Raw genomic sequence first — 20180 nt, forward strand, 5'->3', positions numbered from 1 at the left:
TTCTTGAGATCTTTTAATGAAAGATACTAAATTCAAGTTGCTGTTAGTATCCAGAGATACCGTTAGTATCCAGAGATACCATGAGAGCACAAGGTGGAGGACATTCCTCTGGTTACTCTGAGACAAGAAATGACCAGCAGATATGAACCCAGAGAGAACCCGGACATAAAAGCCAGGATCCGCTTTAGATGAACAAAGGTGACCAGAAGGAGTGCTGAGGATCAAGGGCTGCTCCGTACACTGAGCAAAAGATGAGAAGGTGAGAGAGCTGATGGTCACATGGCAGGAGTTAACTCAAAGATATATAGACAAGATATATATACAAGATATATAGACAGCCTCTTCTACAGCACACAAGCAGCTGATCAAGAAAAGCTGGCTAAGGAAAAAAGCCCTTGGTACAAGGTCTTCTGGTTCATGTTATTCCATTCTCTCCCCATCTGCCTTTAATTCTTAAATCCTGGCCCAACCTGCCCTAAGGACCCAGTGGAAGACTTGGTCTGCATAAAAAGGTACAGATGTTAAAAAAATCTCTCCTAGTAAATGCTAGATGATTTAACTTCCAGGACTGATTGGCACTATTTTCAGTAAGATTTGAAGGTGTTCACTGATCTTGCTGATAAAATATTTTGGTGACAGGCACATCCCAAATACATCAGAGGAAAGAAAAGTAGTGAAAGTAAATATGCTAAAACACTAAAGCTTAGAAGGCTGGGTGAAAAAAACCACAAAAAAATACAGAAGCTCCATCAGCTACAACGAAGCAGAAGTAAAACTAAATCTGCTTTAAGGAAAGAACCCTGAGACATACACACGTACAGGCTTCCTGAATGCCACTCTCCATAGTGGTAAATTTGCCAGAGGTATTTCATCTCCTCAGTTCATCACTGCCCATTTGATATTCAGTCATCCATGTCATTTCCCATCTCTTTGGCTGGATACAGACACTGGCCACAGCTGCAACATGTTGAGCACAGTTGGCTACCAACCAGCTGGTGTTGCCATTTGCCAGACTCCGTCATGCTTGCTACGCTGCTGACAGCTCTTTTCAGAGAAAAGATGAATGGCTTCAAATGTCATTAACTAGTTGCTCCTACATCTATTTTGCATTCTGCTTTTACAGTTATTTTGAATAGGGCAGGTAAAAGCACGCAAATGGAGAACTAGGGGGAAACGCATGAAAGCACTGAAACCTTTACTTGATATGAAAACATCACTTTAGAATTCTCATGTATCTTCTGCTTACATCTCATTTGACTAACAGGAGAGACATCTCCTATGTTTGACAAAAAGCCTTCACTAGCAAACAATATGGAGAGAAGATAATTTGTGAAATGTTTAAATCAAAAGATAACCCTTCAGGATCTTCCTATAGAGCAAAACCGTATACTGAAATAAATAGAGTAATCGGATCTGCGTATTTGTATCACTGCCCTCTACTGAATTGTAAGTAGAATATCTTCCTACCATACATTCATTTTGAATTGGATTAGTACTAAAAATTACTCAAAAATTACTGGAAATGCTACTAATTAGAGGTATGCCTTTCACTGAAGGGAAAGAATTCGTTGCTTTTGAAGCCACAGATCTGAATTCTGTAATCATCCCATTCACCAAACCCATCCATAGATGGTGTAACAACTGCATGCCTGCCCAAGTGGCCAATGGCAATTCTAGGTGGCTGTTTTAACAAGATTTGGGATATTTTAGTGGTGTTGCAGTGACAACATGCAAATCTAACAGCAGCATTTTACAACTGCCAATTATTTCTACATTTTTAAGCAGGTTGGTAGTCTGTCCTCAGTTACTGTGAAATGAAGCAGGGAACCAAGTGACCTAATTAAAAAAAAAAAAGAAAGGAAAGTCACAATATTCAGGTCATAAATACAAGATTTTTTTGAATATGCAAAATGTTTTGAGATTCTGCAGGATGAAAAGGCCTTTTGCTTTTTATGAAGCTGTGGAGAATAAGTTTACACTGACTACAGAAAGTGGAGTGGAACAAGTAATCTGAGGTCCTCAAAAATTCTGTATTTATGTATTAGGTGGAATTGTCCCGTGCTGCACATTGAGAAAACTTCCCCAGTCTCATACATAGCGTTTTTTTTCAGCTGACAAGAGCAGTTAAACTTTTTAAAAGGTACTTTAGTCTCTCATGGGAAATATCAGGAATGCAGAGTTCACATTTCCAAATGTAAACTGCAAACAGATATGACAATAATTGGTACTGTGTGTACACAAAAAAATAGTTTGGCGCCCTTGAATGAGAGTGGTACATTAGCTCAAGGGGAAAATGATGTCTACCATCTAACCACAGTCTCAACACGAGCATGAGACACAAATGCACCACCCTAATGGAAAACTGCGTGGAAATGTATATTTGTCGAGTATCACGCAGGGCCTAGGACAACTTCCACAGTCCCACTATTATTGTACCCAACAACTCATGACTTACTGTATTTAGACGCATAAAATATGAGTGGCAGTCTAGCATAATAGACTTTGACAAATAGGAAACTAAGACCTAGATTTTCAAGGGACAGTGGACATTTAGCTGCCTTTGAAGTCAATGTGAATTATGTACCCAGGGACCACAGAGCGGCTAGACAGAGAAACCCAAAGGTATACTTAAAAAGCTGAATGACTATGTACCAGATAAAACCTGACCAGCTTAATCTGCCTCAAGGGGAAACAGCAAGAAAGGACCCCCCCCCCGCCCCCCGTGATCATTAGATATCTGTCAGATTTACTGATAAATGTGAAAGTCCATGAAACCACATATACCCTTCGTTTTTACCCATGGCAGAATAACGGTCTAGCTCAAGTGATGAAATATAGCTTGGTTAGGCAAGTTGCCCAAAAACCTTACAGGTGCTCTGTGATAGACATGGCCTGCAGCAATTTCAGGAGTTTCATGGGGAAATGTAATTTGAATTCCCTCTTCAGCTACTGTTCCTACCATTTTTCTCTTTCTCCCACTCATTCAGCTGTCCTTAGCCTTGCTTGTTCTAGCTAACAAAAGTTAGCATACACCACTCGCATGATTTACGTGGGTTGTCCCTTTCAAACCCAGGTTGGATGAGCAGAACATCAGGACCACAGAGTATCCATTGCCTCTGTTCTGGTACCTGGCACGTGAATATAGTGGGTTCAGGGCTGTATCACCACATCCATGTCATACGACCACAAGTATACATGCTGACTTTAGGAGGCTCTAATAGTTGGGGAAGAGAAGGAGGGAGGGCTATAGCACACTTCATTCTCCTGGTGAATCTGTGCCTACAGCATGCACGGTGGGTTTTACTCAGTTTCACCAACTTTTGATTTTGAGAATGAGTTAGATTTTTCCTCCTTTGGGTACTGAAACAAGGGCTTTTGCAGAATAGAAACATTAATTTCTGTAACTCCTCTCCATCTGATCTGTTATGACCACAAGTTTTTCAGGGACAGAAACCATTTGTCACTGTCTCTGGACAGGCTTACCATAAGTCTCCGGTTTGGAGAGTAGCTTCCATGTGTTATATGACACCATGGAAAAAGGAACCTATATAATGAAGTCCTTCCTTAAGAAACCTTATTCCATTGCAGTGTTTGTGCAAACTATTTCCATTTTGCTCCTGTATACTTTGAAGTTTATCATCAAGATTAGAAAAAATCATCCAGAACTATAACTCCTTTGGGTGTGCACCTGCAAACACACAAACTCACATACATGCCTCTGAATAGCTTGTTGCTTGCTCATGAACACGAAACAGATTTCTGTTCTTACCAGAAAAGAACACTATACATCATAAAGTACCTACGAAGGAACTAAAGCTGTCATCACCAAAAACATCTGCTCCCAGTACTCATCCCAGTGACTTCAGGCACAGGGAGAAGCTGTTGAATGGGCTCTGAAACACTTTGGGAAAGGCGTAGTGAAGATTACAGCCCAAATGGTTCACAAAACAGGAACAGTATCAGAATATGCTTCAGAGATGAGGGCAGAGACACCTTTTAGGGCCCTCCTCAGGCAGTCCTCACTGAAAACAATGCCATTTTCTAGGATGGGAAATGCAGTACCCACAGACTGGTAAGAAAAACATTCTGATCATCCTGATGGGAGCAGGGGAGATGCTTCTCCACTACAAACAGCTGGCTGCAAATGGCAAATAGTTTCTCTCCAAAAGTTACTGTTTGGATCCTGCAGGATGCCAGAGAAGTTGCTGGAGTCCCACTGAAAATGACATTTCTTCTTGTCTGTAAAAATGGTCATGACAGCACTGTCAGGGCTTCCTTTCTCTGCAGCCACAGAGACTCATTTTTACAAGGGAAAAAAGAAAGGGACAAAGAGAGGGAGGAACTGGCAAAATACAATAAGCTGCTGAATGCTGCAGGGGAGCTGGGTCAGATATAAATTTGAAAGTTTATGGACTGGCTTCCCTGACAATTTGTGATGGAGGAAAAGAGAAGCGGGATGAAGGAAAACAGGGAGGAAAGGTTTTGCAGAGCAGTAAATCTCCATCTTTTTTGTTTATGACATGGGTGGTGAAAATCGCAGAGGAAAGTCATTTGTCAAAAAAAGATGCTGGCTAAGGATGCTGAGCAAGGGAAAGCTTAAGAATATGGGTGACCTAGTGGTTTGAGGTCCACAGCTAAGTTAACAAGGCTTTAGACCAGTGCAAGAGGCAATTGCAACAGCCAATAACAGGTCAGGCAGATGAAAAGGCTATTAGAAAACAAGAATACAAGAAGGGGAAGATAGTGTTGATACATTCACCAATGGGAAGACTTCACTCATTCACAAATCAAGGGACAAATCCAAAAAGAAATGCTAAATCCCTTGTGCCAGCAGAGCAGCAGGCAACCACTAATGCTGAGGATTTCACCATAGCACTGAAGCTGAGATTTGTGAGCTGATGACACCCTCTACCCCAATGCTCATATAGCCCATAGCAACATGTGGTATGTCTGCCTGAGCCACAGACATGCTGTATGTAGAGGCAGAGGTACAGAGGTGCTTCACTCAGGGCTAGTTATCTGTGCCGCTGCAATCTGAGGTAATAAGCTGAGTGCTACTTAAGGATTTTTGCCCAGCACAGTGTTTTATCTTTTAGTCCTAACCATGCTAGGCCTACCTGGCAGGCAGTACCTTTAGGTTCTGCAGGGAGATATAGACCTCCAGTTGTCCTAACCTGCTTCAGCCTTTGACAGAGAAAACAATCCAGAGGGGCTGAACCCCACTGCCAGCATCATGAAGAGAGCAGGCAGACAATCCAACCCCATCCCTATGCCTTAAAGTAATGATGTATTGATCCGCCCAGGTCTACCACCCAGCCCTGTTCTCCAGTGCTTTCTCAGTCTCTTGACAGCCTCACAAACTTTGCCTTATGAGGCTACTCCAGTCCACATTGGCAGGAATCAGCCCCTAAATCCTTCCTGCTTTCTTCCTACTTCCATGAAGTGGAACAGAACTTCTAAGGGAGAGACAAGACATCGTACAGATTTATGCCATTTAACACTACTGAGGGAACCCAAATGGGAGTCTCCACTCTTAAAAATACAGCCCCAAAGTCTCTTTTCAGTTTTTAGGAGAAAAAAAACACACAACAAACTAACAAAAACCAACCCCCAAAAATAACAAAAAACCTCCCAAAGAGGATGTACCATGGTAGCACATTTGTCATTTAAACCCCAGTAAATCAGATGCATTTGTACCATAATTATTTGTTCTAACCTGTCTTGGAAATCTCATATATTACACACACACACAAATACATAAACATACATTTCTCCAAGTAATGGACACAATACCTGCTCTAGGTCTGCTGCTGTTCTTTTATTTTCTCCTGCGGCATCTTGATATGGTAAAATGAAGAGTTCAGCAGATGTAGGCAGACCCGGGAGCACTGCGACCAGAATATGCTTGCTTGAAATACCTGTTGCCTGATATATAAACAATTAATGGACAGATAAACAGTGGGGATGGCAGTGAACGCTGACAGCTTCTCTGCTAAAGCATCACAGTAATTATACAAATGATGTAGGGTATATCTGGTACAACAGGGAGAACCTTGTTAAAATCCACTGCAAGCAAAAAGTCAGGGATTAATAATTTCCTGATCTAAGCTATTCTACTATGTGCTCCAGTAAAATATGCAGGGTCCTAAGGCAACAGTGATAATCAGACATGCTAGAAGGAGCTCCTAAATAACAGTTTCATATGGTACGATTTGCTTTGTCTGAATTTAGCTATTTCAAAGTTATCTGACTATCCCAAGTTAGCCCTTGAGGTTCCGTATTTAGTCAATGGTAAGAAGCCGCACGTTAAAGGGCAAGGTATGTGGGCAGCATTGCGCTCTAGAGGCGTGATTAGCCAAAACATCTTAAAAGCCGTGTGGAGACTCAGGGAGAGAGCAGATGATGAATCAAGTTTGAATCCCAAAAGCCAAACAAATTCTTATCATACACATCCTGGGTCAATTCTACAAGTTAATGATGACCTTTTTTTTTTCCTTAGGTGTTAAAAGATTGTATTAATCTGCAGATTCTTTTTTTTTTTTTATCTTGTTGCCTGAAAATCTTAAGCAACCAGTTTAAATCCAAATCCCCCTTCAACACAAATTAGCCAAAATTCAGAAAAAAGTACCCCACAGACATCACTACCAGGGTCATCTCTGGTCATGGGTTTCAGCTGCTGTCATCACGACATTACACAATCAAATTGTAGAGTTCTTGTCCAGAAAAGGAGCTAGTTTGGCCTTCGGGAAGTTTTGTGAGCCAAAACAAGGAGAAACACAGTTTGCTGAATCTTCCTCCCCTGCCTCTTTGTGTTGTGGATTATCCATCAAATGCATTTAAATCTCACAGTTTTGATTTAAATCTTAAGTTTCCAAATGCTGAACTTAGTAGGTCGCTTTGAAAGGAAAAAAAAAAAAAAAAAGTGCCCTCAGATAAAAGGGCAGACCATAGCAGCTGGATGCAGCAGAGAGATTCTCCTGCAGTCAGGACTTGTAACCCTCTCAGACATTAATTGGACCTAAAACTCATTAATTCTTCTCCCTAGTAGTTCAGGAGCAAAGACTTGGAGCAGCTGGTCATTGAAGGAAATGATGGACAGAGGACAAGGAGTCCGGGGAACTGATTACACATACCACTACCTGAGCTAATTCCGTGGCTATCCCATGCCTGACTGCTGACAGCCCAGGGAATACCTTGTGGAGTTATGAAAGGGGAACCCTTCCTCTCTATTGCACGCCAAGGAAAAAGCATGTGGTTTTGTTGCTGTGTTGTTTTTTTTTTTAATGTGGATTTAGAAAAAAAAAACCCACTATAACAATATAAAGGTCTCATATATTCTTTCCAAGTATTTTATTTTGCAAGCCAGGGCTTGTATTATTTGTGCTTGCCTAACAGGTTGTTTTAAGATGTCAAGAAAAAGATACAATATTACCAGTTAATGGAAAGTCTTCCTTTTCTGAGGCTGGGAATGATTTTTTTTGTCTGGAAGCTTTTGGCTGATCTACTCAGTACGTTCTTGTCTTCTTCATCAAAAGCAGGAGACAGGACTCAGAAAATCAATGATGTGAGCAAATAATTATGATCATAATACAAAATAGGATATTTTATGATAATCTGAAATTATCCCTACTTAGAGAGAAGATCAGATTTTAGTACAGAACTATAATTTCTTAAGCAGAATTTTTATCCAAGTCTATGGTACTCTGTAATAAGAATGTAATACTTTAATAAAAGTTCATAAAAATTCTATAGCACAGCTATAATTTCCTATTGAATTATTTAGTTATTCAACTCATTTTTATACAGTTTACTTAATTGCTGTAGAAATCTATTGGTTTTATCTTTAATTTTTACAGAGACTCACAAAGGCTTGTTTAAGGTGAATCATTTAGCTATGTAAAGAGGGATAATTAGCTATCAATTATTTTTATTTTTACTCAAACAACAAAAAGACTCTTTGTGTTTTCACTCTTCTGCTTTTGGAATGTAGCCTTGGTACCATAGTTTTATAAGCCTTTTTTATGGCTTGATTTTGTTTTATTGAGTTGTTTATATTCTGAAAATTCATCCTGAAGATATATGAATCCTTGAATACTTGATACAGACATAAATAAGTCAGAAGAACAAGCTCCAGAAAAATGTTCTTTTTTTTTCCCCTTTCCTCCTCTCCTCCTGTCTTTTGAGGAAATTGAACAAAAAACCAATCCAGACAAGTTTGTGTGCATCTGATTAGCGCACAGCGTCTTTCCAGTTTTTTTGCACAGATGATGCCACAAATGAACATATAAGTTTGCTGATAACATCTACAAGCCTCGTATCCTTTCAAAATCTGAGTATATTTATTTAAAAAAAAGAAAAACCCTGTTTCAAACAGTTCCTTTCACTATTTCTCTGCTGAGCTGAGAAACTCCAGCTGTGTCTTCTAACTTTTCTTAGCCTCTCAGTTTGACATCCAAATCTTTAGCCACACAAGAATATTTTTATGACATTCTCTTCCACATTTAAACAAGGAACTTCAGAGCTTCTCCACGGTGTTGACAGAACAAATAGCATCGAATCCTGACCCATGAACCTCACGCTATGTGAAAGATGTAAAGCACTTAATGTGGTCCTCTTCTCTGTAGTAAAAAAAAATGTTTTCTTTTTGGTCTCCTAAGTTTTCTACAGCATATTTGTAATACCATTAGAATAGCACTACTTTCCACTGCTGTATAAGAATAGCAGTAAAAGAAGCAAGAATTGCTATGCAGCAGTAAAGGCATTTGTACAGGTATAGGTGGGTATAAATAATTTGTTTTCTATATGCCCTTTCTCAGAAATATTCCACGTAATGCACTGTCATTAAAAAGAATAAACTGAAGGCTGACTCTGAGCACCAGACTGTTATAGGATGGGGTAATTTCACGTGTCTAAAATTCAGGATTTTGGCCTCGAACACCAGTCTAACCTCCTTTTATAGTTGGTAGAAACAGATACACCTTGAGAGAGCAGCTGACTCTCATGTAGGCACAAAGCAGAAATTAGAACCATTGTAATGCAGGTTATGCACATTGCTTACCTCCACCAGAGCTCTCTTGACTACTCTACTGATGTCCCTTCTCCACTCTGGGATATCTGGATTGTAGTCATCCAGGTTTGGAGAGAACGATAACCGCAGGGACTGAAATTGCTCTGCAGATATAATGACATGGTGGTGAGTAAAGACTGTGAAATGCCTTAGTGCCAAATGACTGGGGAGAATCTAGTGAAACCTGCAGCAGCTCATGTTTTGCCTAATCAGTCTGCAGGGGATGCACAGACCGTCAGAGAATCCAGCAGTGTGTCTGAGAGATTCACTGGGAGAGTCGGAGAATCTGAGAGATTCACTGCTTGAGTGTCACAGAACCGAAAAGGGTGATCAGTCCTTACTTCAATGGATGAATAGCACTGGAAAGGGACCTGTGTTGGGAATGCAATTGAAATGCTACCTTAATCTTGACTTCTGAAGCAGGCAAGCCCTGTGAAAGAAGCTGTGATTTTACTCTCATAGACATGCCCCAAACACTTGAAATCTTAACTGGAAGGAGACAGGGATAAAGGTGGAGAGAAGAAAACATACTACTTCATCTCTGTTGCCGGTAACAGAGATGCCCACACTGATCACTAACATGTGCTTAGTATAAATAGGTAAAACTGGGATTCTCAATGGTTCTTAGACTCCAACTACACTATATAATATTTGTGTGCTTTAACTGCTTCCAAAGCCTGAGTATAATATCAAATCAGTACAGATTTCTGTACAGAAATGCAGCACACAGCATTGACTTACCTTTCAAGCTAAGCAGCTTTTGCATGAGTTAAGAGGCCTCTACTGGCCAAGAAGGGGGAAAACCAGCTCGCAAAATGACCTAACATTTTGACAATCATGTAGGATGATAGAGTAATAGAATAGAATAGAATAATGATAGAGTAGATGCAGAGGGCTCCGGGAATGAGATCAGTGTTCTGCAATATTCTCAGTCTGGACTATTGTCAGTCAGTGGCCTTCAGAGATGTTAGGCTGAACTGATAACACTGGAACTGAGCTTATCATCTCACTCAAAGCATCCTGGAATAAAGACCTCATATTGCTGCCAGCTAACCTGGCTCTCTGGCTCTTGACTATGGAGAATCATATGTGAAATGAAGGAGGAAGAGCTCACCATACACAGCAATAGTCTTTGTATCCTGAAGAATGGTGTTTCCTGCTGAGACCTGAACGGTGATGGTGTTCATCCCTTCCACAGAAAATGTGAATGTGATGCTCCCTTCCAACGTGATCAGTGGCTACATCAGAAAAGGAGAAATTAAGTTAATTTGGCTGGAAGGGAAGGGAAAAAAAAAGTTTGGCTCTCTAGCCTATTGGGATGGTTTGGGGAGTCAGTTCCAACTTGGAAACTTAAGACATAGAAGGCGTCCTGTGACATGGAAGCCTATTTTCTGGAGAGGGCCCAGAGATCCAGATAGAGATGTCCTCCTGAAGCTTAAGGTAAAGTACTATAATTTACAAAGGAGTTAAGTTTTAAGATCCCAGTATTTCCTTCCCGCTTTGAATGCTGGCTGTTCTGGATCCCATGGTAAGTGTCCATCTTTGCTGCACTCCCCAGAGAGGTCCAGATCCTAATGTGAGGACCAGCTCAGGTGTCCTAATTCTTTCCCAGATCTAGCTGTCAGTGATTTGTCTAAGGTTGCTCAAGGTGGTTGTGACAGAACAAGGAAGCAAATTAAGATTTCTCGGTTGTTCTCCCGTATTATCCTTAGACATGAAGATGTCACTTTTGGAAAGTGAAGGTGTTTAGAGAGGACACAGATCCCCTCAGCTTGCTTTGCTCTGCAAACCAGTTTATCAGTGAACTGTGCCCCCTTTCAGCAGTCTCTGCCCTGACTTCTGTTTTTGCTTATTAATGAACTCTGGGTGAGATCTTCAAAGCACCCAGTATGAAGTCAAACTCTGCTCCCATTGTAGTCTGTCGTAAAACTCTCACTTCAATGAGAACAGAGTTAGACCAACTCTGATCACTTACGAGCTTAGCAGATCAGAGGGAAGGTTAAAAGGTGACAATCACAGCCTGTAAGTACCTCTAGGGGGAGATGATTTCTGATAGTACAGAGAGTTCTTTAATCTACACACAAAGGCATAACAAGATCCAACAGCTTGAAACCGAAGCTAGATAAATTCAGACTACAAATATAGTGCATGTGTTTAATGCTCAGGATAATTAGCTGTAGGGAAACAGTTGGAGGAGAGGGTAGGAAAGAGAAACTGAATTCTCCATCATCTGAGGGAAATTATTAATGCAAAACAACAATAAGTCAGGTTCTGCCTTAATCACAAAGAGTTAAATAAAACGAAAAGTACTGATGAAACTGTCTGACCTGCATTATACAGAAGATAACCATGTGTGGCTGAAGGTCCCTCTTGGCTCTACAAAATCCTTAAGAATCTCTTCCCCCAGAAACTAATTAGGGTCTTTGGGTACTTGAGCCATAAAGATACACAAAATAACAGTTATAATGCCTGTGCAGATTTACCAACATTGCAAGCACAGAGGCAGCAGAATGTGGTGCATGCTGTTCTCATACCTGAGCAGAGCCTAGAGGCGGGGAGGTATGTTGGGAACCATTTTATCCACAGGTAGCACATGATAATAAGGTCTTCTTGCACATGTGGTTTAGCATAGTGTGTGGGAGCTCACGATTTGGCTCAGCATATTTAAGGGAAGGCACAGAGTGCATGGCAGCCTCTTCCCTTATTAGTTACCAGAGAAATGAGGTTCAAAATCTAGGGCTACGTAAAGTCAGTTCCAGATATAAAACCAGCTTCAGTTTGAAAGGTTAGCTTCCTAAAAAAAAAAAAAAGCCCAAAACCCCCAAGGTTTTTTTGTTGTTGTTATTGAAGAAGGGAGAGTGGGGAAAAGCACACTAGAAACTCTTCCAGATTTTGGTTCACTATGTCCACCTTGGATGTAAACACACGGCGAAAGCTACTGGCAATTTGCATGAAATAGCAATAAACCTTACAGATAAGTCACAGCAACAAACACAAAGCAGTTCTTACATTTCAATGTTGGTACGTCAAAGAACCATTACTCTCTGAGTCTCTGGTTTATAATTTTCTTGCATGTGTGACTATTTCGAAGCATTCCCAGATCCCTCACTCCCTCCCCCTCCTCAGTCAGAGAGCTCTTCCAGGATTATTTTGATCTCAGTCCATAGGGAATACAAACCTCCGTGTTGTTCCCAAACCACCAGACGTAAGTAAGTGTTCCCACTTGGCTTGGCCACAGCACTGCCGTGGCATTGACCTCCTTGTTCTTTGTGGTAACGAATGGTAGAGATAAGTGAACATGTTCCAAGGGGCCTGCAGAGACAGAAGCAGCAGGTGAGTCTTCCCTACCTCTGAAATGTCAGCCTGGGAGAGAAGGGAACTGAGGGGATGTCCATCAGTTTAGGGGAGAGAAGTCCTCCAAAACACTGCGGGGCATGACAGTTAATGTTTCCATTTGTTGTCATTTCTAAAGAGGCACCATTTTTCTCTTCCTCATAGAACAGGAGCTACACCTGTACCAGAGCTGAAAAACTTGGACTCTCTACTGCATGAAGGTTATGTACTCAGGGTCATTATATACAACTTAAACAATGGGGGCAGAGCCCTGTTATGTGAATATGGCCTTCATCAGGAAGACATAAGAAGTGCAGGACAAATGGCTTCAGTGGACATGAAGCATCTCTGCTCATGCAAACTGCTGTAATTTGGTGAACTTCAGCAGTGGTGTATCTATTTATATCAGCTGAAACTCTGTCTGAAGGCAGCTATTCACGGAATGCTTTCATTTTAATGTTACCTTGTACTCCCTCCCTTTCCTCAATAAACTCTTCTATTTCTTTAGTATAAACAGAACATAATTCATCCGACAAGTGATGTTATGCCCAGGGTTACACATTTCCCATCTTCGGGAGACAGATGGGCCTTTGTTGTTACATCTTGTCCTATAGATTATTTTTTTTAAATGTGTTCTGACTGTTCACTTAGAGAACAAAGGAATTGTCCTGAGAGTGACAGAGAAAGAAAAAGAAAGAAACCCCAGATGACATGGGAACATGGGTTTCTTAAACAAATTAAGGCCACATCTACATGTCCTACATCTGCAAGCTCCCCAGTGATGAGAAGTAGAGACCACAGATTGGGAGGATCGATTGCATTGTCCACATGGTCTTGAGATACATTGCTAGAGCATCTTATATATTTCATGAGAGGATTTTTCAGGACATATCTTATGCATATATCACCACTTAGACCTTGTTTTTCAACTAAAGGAACACCGCACATTTGGAGCCAGCACTCTGTATCCCTATACAGCACACACGGGCACAGAGAGAGAGAGAGAGAGAGAGAGACGTGGCAAAATTCTCCCAAATCAGACTGTATAAACAATGGCAGTATAAACAAGGACCAGTGTTCCTGGCTCGTTACTGAAAGGCAGCTTTCTCTGGGATGTAGACACAGCTGCTGCTTAACCTGATGCAGCCCAATTAAGAGTTATCCATGATCAGACTAACCAAAGCCTGCTATAGACCAGACCATGGCTCATCTTTGCTTTTAAAATCGGCAGTCAATGCTCTTGAAAATTCACGAGAAGCCAGACTTTCACCCTAATGATTTTAATGGCTTTCCCCTGCTCAGACTTAGTTCCATGACTGGGCCGTGCCTGCTCTCAGAGAGACCCTGAGACCTGGAAAATGGCAGCTTCCTTGGCTAAATATTTTGCAGCTCTGGTATTCTTTGGGATATTTGCCAAATGCCCAATGTTAGCACAGGCCTCTAAAGGAGTACATTTCCTAACAGTGGATGCAGTGACAGCAGCGACAACGGAGCCCACGTAAAGTCCAATACACTCCAACAAAACTGCACAGCTGCTCTGAATACACCTCAAATAATCCTACACTGCAGAGAGTGCCCAGCACCTCCTTGGACCTCCACCACATGCCAGCTAGGAAAGAACATGAAAGAATGGCTCAAGGAAGCCAATTCCACCTGAGTATTCCTGTGCACGCAGCTGATGGGTCTAAGAGGGTGAAATGCTGAACTGTTATCTGGCCACCAGATGGGGATAGCTCACTCTGGATAGGCCGTCAGCTTGGTAGGAGACTGCTTTCTCCCGGGTAAGTTTGAAGACAATTTAAGACAATTCATTTCTGAGCTTCACGCAGGGCCATGGAGACTACAGACCTTCACCTGCCCCAGCAAAAAAAAACGGTACAAGTCCCAGAGAAGAGAAAGGGAGAACCTTTTCAAAAGGTTCGCTCGGGCAGGTGATGTTATTCCGAAGCATTCAGATGAATGCATAACTGACTTTTCAGGGGAAATTTTTGACCTGTCAGGACAGTTCAGAGACAGCCTGTTGGCTGGAGAAGCAGTTTATACACAATTTATTTGCCGTACACCCCCACAATGCTCCTGCCTCACAGTAACCTGTGTTTCCAGATCCCTGGACCGACTGCAGCTAAGGCACTGCTGCTGTGCGCTGACCCCAGGGCTGCAGCAGGATGAGGAGGGCACAGGATGGAGACTTCACTCCGAGATCACAAGCACCGTGCTTCAGTGCCTGCAGCTTTGCTCTCAGCAAGGCTGCCGGCCACCGGTTGGAAGGGTGTCGAAAGGCCCAGATGTGGCTGCACGCTCTCATGTAAATCAGCCCTGTAACAAGGGGTCACCCAGTTAGTAGCCTTTCCCAAAACTCTCTGGATGTTCAGGCTGCACGCTGCATCTTAGCAATACAGAGTGTTGGTCTATTGTAAGGACAGAGATTTCTACATAAAACTCCCCAAAGGCCAAGCTCATACACCCCAAGCAGAATACTCTACAGAGAGCTGAGTGGCAATGCAAGCATTTAAACGGGATTTAGAAGCTCTTGTGGATCTGGGTGTTAGGCTCTGGAGGGGACTGGATTTAGTCTACATCTGTGTCCTCAGCAAATCTATTGCTAGTCTGAGTGGCACCATGCTCGGTCTGCAACCTGTTTTGAAATCCCTAATTCTTGTTATACAGAGAAAGGTGAGACATATCTCTGAGAGCTGTCACTTCTCCAGGGGGTCTGGCATGTATAGTTGTCATGCAGTATTTCAATCCCGTGCTGGAGTTACCTACACACAACACAGAAACATACAATATGAGCTGCTAAGTCACACGAACGCACTTGAATACTGTTTCTTTCTTGTTTTAAGCCTTCAATGTCTTAAGAAAATGGATTAAAACAGCTATAAGCCAGAAAGCCACCATGAGTGAGAGTGAAGGCTGCACACCTGCCTTCTCCTCCCATTTTGCGGTTGTTGCAGGAGAAAGAAGTTGCTGCTTGACGTGGCCTCATTACTTTGCAGATAGGCTGAGGGTGTGCAATGGTCCCACTGGAATTGTCTTTAGTCAAACAGCGAATGATTACAAAACCTGCATGCACAAGGCTGTCAGAACCTCCTGTGAAATATCAACCACCAAAACACTTCTCCATTTGTTTCCAATGACCTTTACAAAGAGTTAAAAAAAAAAAAAAAAGACCACGGCTCCTGTTGGGCTGACACTTTCATAACCAGCAGCAGTGGGAGGGGGATTTCTGCGTTCAGAGCTCCCAGCAGCTCCTGTGATAATTACCCAAGCACACTCAGGGAGGGAAACTAGAATATGACTCCAGAACCAAAGAAATTACACAGAAGTGTATAAATGTGTATTCTGAGCAGAGGTCCTTTTCTCTACCCTACTTAGAGTGATACTTAAATAACTAAAAAAAAAATAAATTAATCAGTAGCTGTCTAAAAGCTGAGAATTTACCTTGATGCACCAGTGCCTCAGCACAAAAGTGATATAGGCTAAGCCCTCAAATCAAAACCCTAAGCTTCACAATAAGCTAATTTATGAGTACAGTTATTTTTGCAGGGTATTACGAGTTTTTCAAACACGTGGTGTGCTGAAGGATTATGTGACATAAAAGTTTGCCACAGATGAGGATCTATCAGGTTAGGGAATCATAAATGGTAGACTACGATCACGAACCAAAGGTCTGTTTGAAAGGAGGCATTCAGGGAGATATTTGCTCTTGCTTCTCTAGTGCTCCCTCATAAACCTCCTCTCTCCCACAGCTATACCTCCCACTGCTCCCATCTGTTGATACGACAATGCACCATTAAAGAGCTGTCCTCTTCCCCTGAAGAGGTAGCTACTGTCGTGCATGTAACTCCAAAACTAAGTTACAGTATATGAAATGTGCTAAATTACCTAGACAATATGTGGAATAAATTTGGTAGAGGGTAAGTGGTATTTCTGTAAGCATAACTTTACATTCTGGAATTTCCTTTTTTTTCAGTAAATCTGGCACACAGGCACACAGATGAAAACATAAATAATCAACCAAAAAAAACCCCCCACTGTATAAAAAAAACAATGGCCTCAAACAAAATCCATTAGGGATGTTACAAAATTTCAGTAATAGGTTGACCCTTTGGGTTCATAACAATGCACTAGAATAAATATGAAAGAGAACATTGCTGGTTTTAAGCAAGGACTTGAGAAACATTTCAGTTGTAAATCAGAGCCAGCTGAAGTATAAACAGGTTAAAAAGAACAGTAGAAGAGCAACGTGAAGATAATATTTTTTCTTGTAATACTCTTTAACACCAAGATTTTGGTTCCTATGACAACAGAAAGACTGAAAATGCAATGGTTTCCATCCCAGATGCGGTTGTATTTTGTTAGAGGGCAAAACACATATACAAAGTAAAAGTCAAGGCTTTTAAAAGTGATTAAAGATCATGGATGTCTTTGTTTTTCTGGAAGTGTAACCATGCTAATGAAGGTGCATTTCAGAAAGGGCTGGACACTCCTTTGTGGTGTCTCAAATTAGACTACCCAAAATAAGAGGTTGAACATTGTTTAAAAAGCAAATGTCACTATTGCCTTGTGGCACCTCTCAGTCTGAAGTCCTCTGCTGAAGGACAGACAAACACTCATCATATTCTATCACTCTGCTCCCAGCTGGAAAGACCTAAATGTCATCTCTAAGGATGAGTAATTTTTAAAGAATGACAGAACCTAATGACTATGAACATACATACACGTTACATGCAGGTAGAGGACAGCATTGTCAGATCCCAGGCTGTTTTCCACCAGCACGGTCACTCGGAAGATGCCCACATTCTGGTAGATGTGCCTGATCCCATCTTCTGTTGAGCTGAGATTTGCATATGACACAGCGATGCCATCTCCAAAATCCACCTGAATGAGGGATCTCTGGAGGTCTCCCTGTGGCGACAGAAAAGAGAAAGGGTCAGAATAGACTGCTTTTTTTGAGAAAGACTGGATCGGTGGGGTGACCTAGACCACAACTGGAGGATAGTCACGAGGTCTGATGTTACCAGAACAAAGGTGGTCACTTCATCAGCTTGCTCAATAGTCAGCAAAGAGAAAGTGACCCCCCTTTTGAGGTTGATGCAGCTGCACTGTGAAGGAGGTGTCCTCCAAGACGTGTGCTGTAGCCCTGCTTTCCTAATCGCCAAGGGACTAGGGGATCTTCTCGAAAATATACTGGCTCCTTCCCCTGGGTTCCCTTATAGCGAAGAGCAGGGCTGTAGTGTGGAATGGTGCTCACATCGGCAAGCGCTCAGGACATGGGTAGCTATTGAGATTGCCTCAGAAGTCTTTGGAACAACACACATTGTGAACTTCTGTATTTAAAACCATAAAAAGCAGAAAGATAAAACTGTAAGTCCTCGGGGAAGGGTCAACTATATCAAAACGGTGGGGTGTCAAAAAAAACCCACTTCAGTCTGACACGATAACAACAGTTTACAGCATCTTATGACTCGCTCAGTGGCCTGATTTGAAATGAGCTGAATTTGTATTTATTTCAGAACAGCTATGAACACTACTGACACTAAGTGGGACCCTTTGTGCCTGCCTCAGAAGGGAAGGGCTAATGAATTGACAGAGCTGATTAAACTTCTCCTCCTGCCTAGAGATAATCCCAGCAGAGTGGGTTTGTGGTATAACTCAGACTGCTGCTTTGTGACATTAGTCTCCTGGGCTGCTCATCTAGCACGTTTCAGAATTGCTACAATAAATTACAATAAATAAAAAAATAAAAATCACAGTTGGAGGAAAAAAAAAGAATCCCACTACAAACCAAAAGCCAAGGTTATCAGGGATCTGTTTTCTCCATACCAGAACAGGGATCTGCTAATCTGAAACAATCTTAAAACAGGTTTTAATCTTCCACTCCTGAAACTGAATTCCAGCCTGGTGTATGCAGCTTCATTAAACTCAATGTCAGAGTCACCCAGCCCTAAAAAGCATCTAAAACCCAAAAGAGGGAAGTGATGTCATTTTCTTATTCAGTTTTACAGACGAAAAGCAATTTTTTTTTTGTTGCAACCCTGTTTAAAAGACATAGAAGTGAGTCATGTTCGCATACAAGAAAAATCACTATAACTTACGTTTCACACTCTAGATTATCATGAGACAATGATACACCTATGGTAAGGGCAGTTTCTGACCACCAAATAGTTACACAGCCTACACTGACCCATATAACAACCATGGCTGCTATAGATCCTCTCCCTTTCAGGTAAGATGCAGAACCTTGTCTTAACTGTAAGCATTCTTGCTCCTTTTGAAAGTCCCCCTCAGTGGCTCTGCATGATGCTTATGCCCGGTATGTTCACGCTCGCTGGCTGTTGCCATGGAGCAGCTCACTCCACAAATAGTTACACAGCCTACACTGACCCATATAACAACCATGGCTGCTATAGATCCTCTCCCTTTCAGGTAAGATGCAGAACCTTGTCTTAACTGTAAGCATTCTTGCTCCTTTTGAAAGTCCCCCTCAGTGGCTCTGCATGATGCTTATGCCCGGTATGTTCACGCTCGCTGGCTGTTGCCATGGAGCAGCTCACTCCACAGGCTCCCGTAAATTAATAGCTGAGGGCAGTTCATAAAATTGGCTGAAAGGACATTTAATTTACTTTGGTTTGGTTTCCTTTTCCTTTTCTTGGTTCGGGTTTGGGGTTTTTATTTATTTATTTATTTATTTTCCCTTGAGAGAGAAACAGTCTTCTGGATGCCCAACTGGAATGAAAGGTACCCGTGTAAATGGTTGGCATCAAGCAGGATTCCACATCAGAAAGGGAAATGTGTGAGTATGTGAGGGAATTGTAACATAAGCTTTATATTCCATGTTTTCTCTCAGTCTTTTTATAACTTGTTGTGAAGGCAGAAATAGTGGAGGCTCGCCTGAATGGAAAGCAGGAGGCGCAGAGCTATACCTGGGGATGGCAAGAGAGACACATTTTCCCAGATGCTCTCTTTTTAGAGGCTGAAGTTGTAGTCGTTAGACTGCCCTGGAACCCTGCTGGAAGCTCAGTTGCTTCCAAATGGATGAGACAAAAATAACTGTGTTGCTCTGTTCTGGAGGATCCCGGAGTGAAGGTGTGGCAGGTGAAAGAGAGCCCTTGACAGAGGCACATGTCTGGGGATTCCAACAGATATCTCGTGCCATTTCCCTCCTGGTGTCTTGAAAGTATGGACAGCAACTCCCTGTTTTCCTCTTGAGAGCACCAGAAAGGGCAAAGGATCCCCGAGGTGCTGAGACATTAGTGAGAAGGCCAACCTGCGTATCCTTTTAGAAAGGAACACGGGGATCTTGCATATTAAGCCAGCTCCAGGTTGCCCTTGCGTAGTTCTGTTTCTCTTAGAAATTCACTTGGTAACATCTGGAGATTTCACTGACATATTGTAAAACCTGAGAAAGGTTCTTGAGCAATGCAAACTACTAAGGCAAAGCTCTTAGCAAATTCTCCATTGGATGCTTTACTAGACGTTTTAGCACCTGCTTACGTTCTGAAGAACAAGTCACTGAGGCAAGGGCTCCTCCTACCTGTGTTACACAGAGGATCAAACTACGGGAGCGTGCCAGTCCTTATGAAGAGGCATTAGGAACGCAGGTGATTGTCTTAGGTACAGAGTTATGTCCTTCATTGAGCTGAGTTATTTGAAAGAAGATGTGCAGCTTCAAACATGATGCAGTGGAGTGGGCACTCCTGACTGACTGAGCCAACAGAAGGCATCAAATGGGACATGTCTCTGCAGTCAGAAGTGAGTGTACATAAGTTCGTCAGCT

General features: G+C 41.9%; 1 protein-coding gene across 1 annotated transcript in view; it reads right to left on the minus strand.

Annotated features, from left to right (window-relative positions):
* The window catches only part of SORCS1 (sortilin-related VPS10 domain containing receptor 1), a 209801-nt gene that overhangs the window by 13238 nt on the left and 176383 nt on the right, over positions 1-20180 (minus strand). The window contains exons 19-23 of the mRNA XM_009881624.1: positions 17122-17308; positions 12246-12379; positions 10182-10305; positions 9059-9171; positions 5794-5925 (exon numbers count right to left, since the gene is read on the minus strand). Of these exons, the coding sequence (XP_009879926.1) occupies positions 5794-5925; positions 9059-9171; positions 10182-10305; positions 12246-12379; positions 17122-17308 (690 nt within the window). The remainder of the gene's footprint in view (positions 1-5793; positions 5926-9058; positions 9172-10181; positions 10306-12245; positions 12380-17121; positions 17309-20180) is intronic.

This window comes from Charadrius vociferus, unplaced genomic scaffold (assembly GCF_000708025.1).
Source record: "Charadrius vociferus isolate BGI_N301 unplaced genomic scaffold, ASM70802v2 scaffold282, whole genome shotgun sequence".
NCBI classification, from domain to species: Eukaryota; Metazoa; Chordata; class Aves; order Charadriiformes; family Charadriidae; genus Charadrius; species Charadrius vociferus.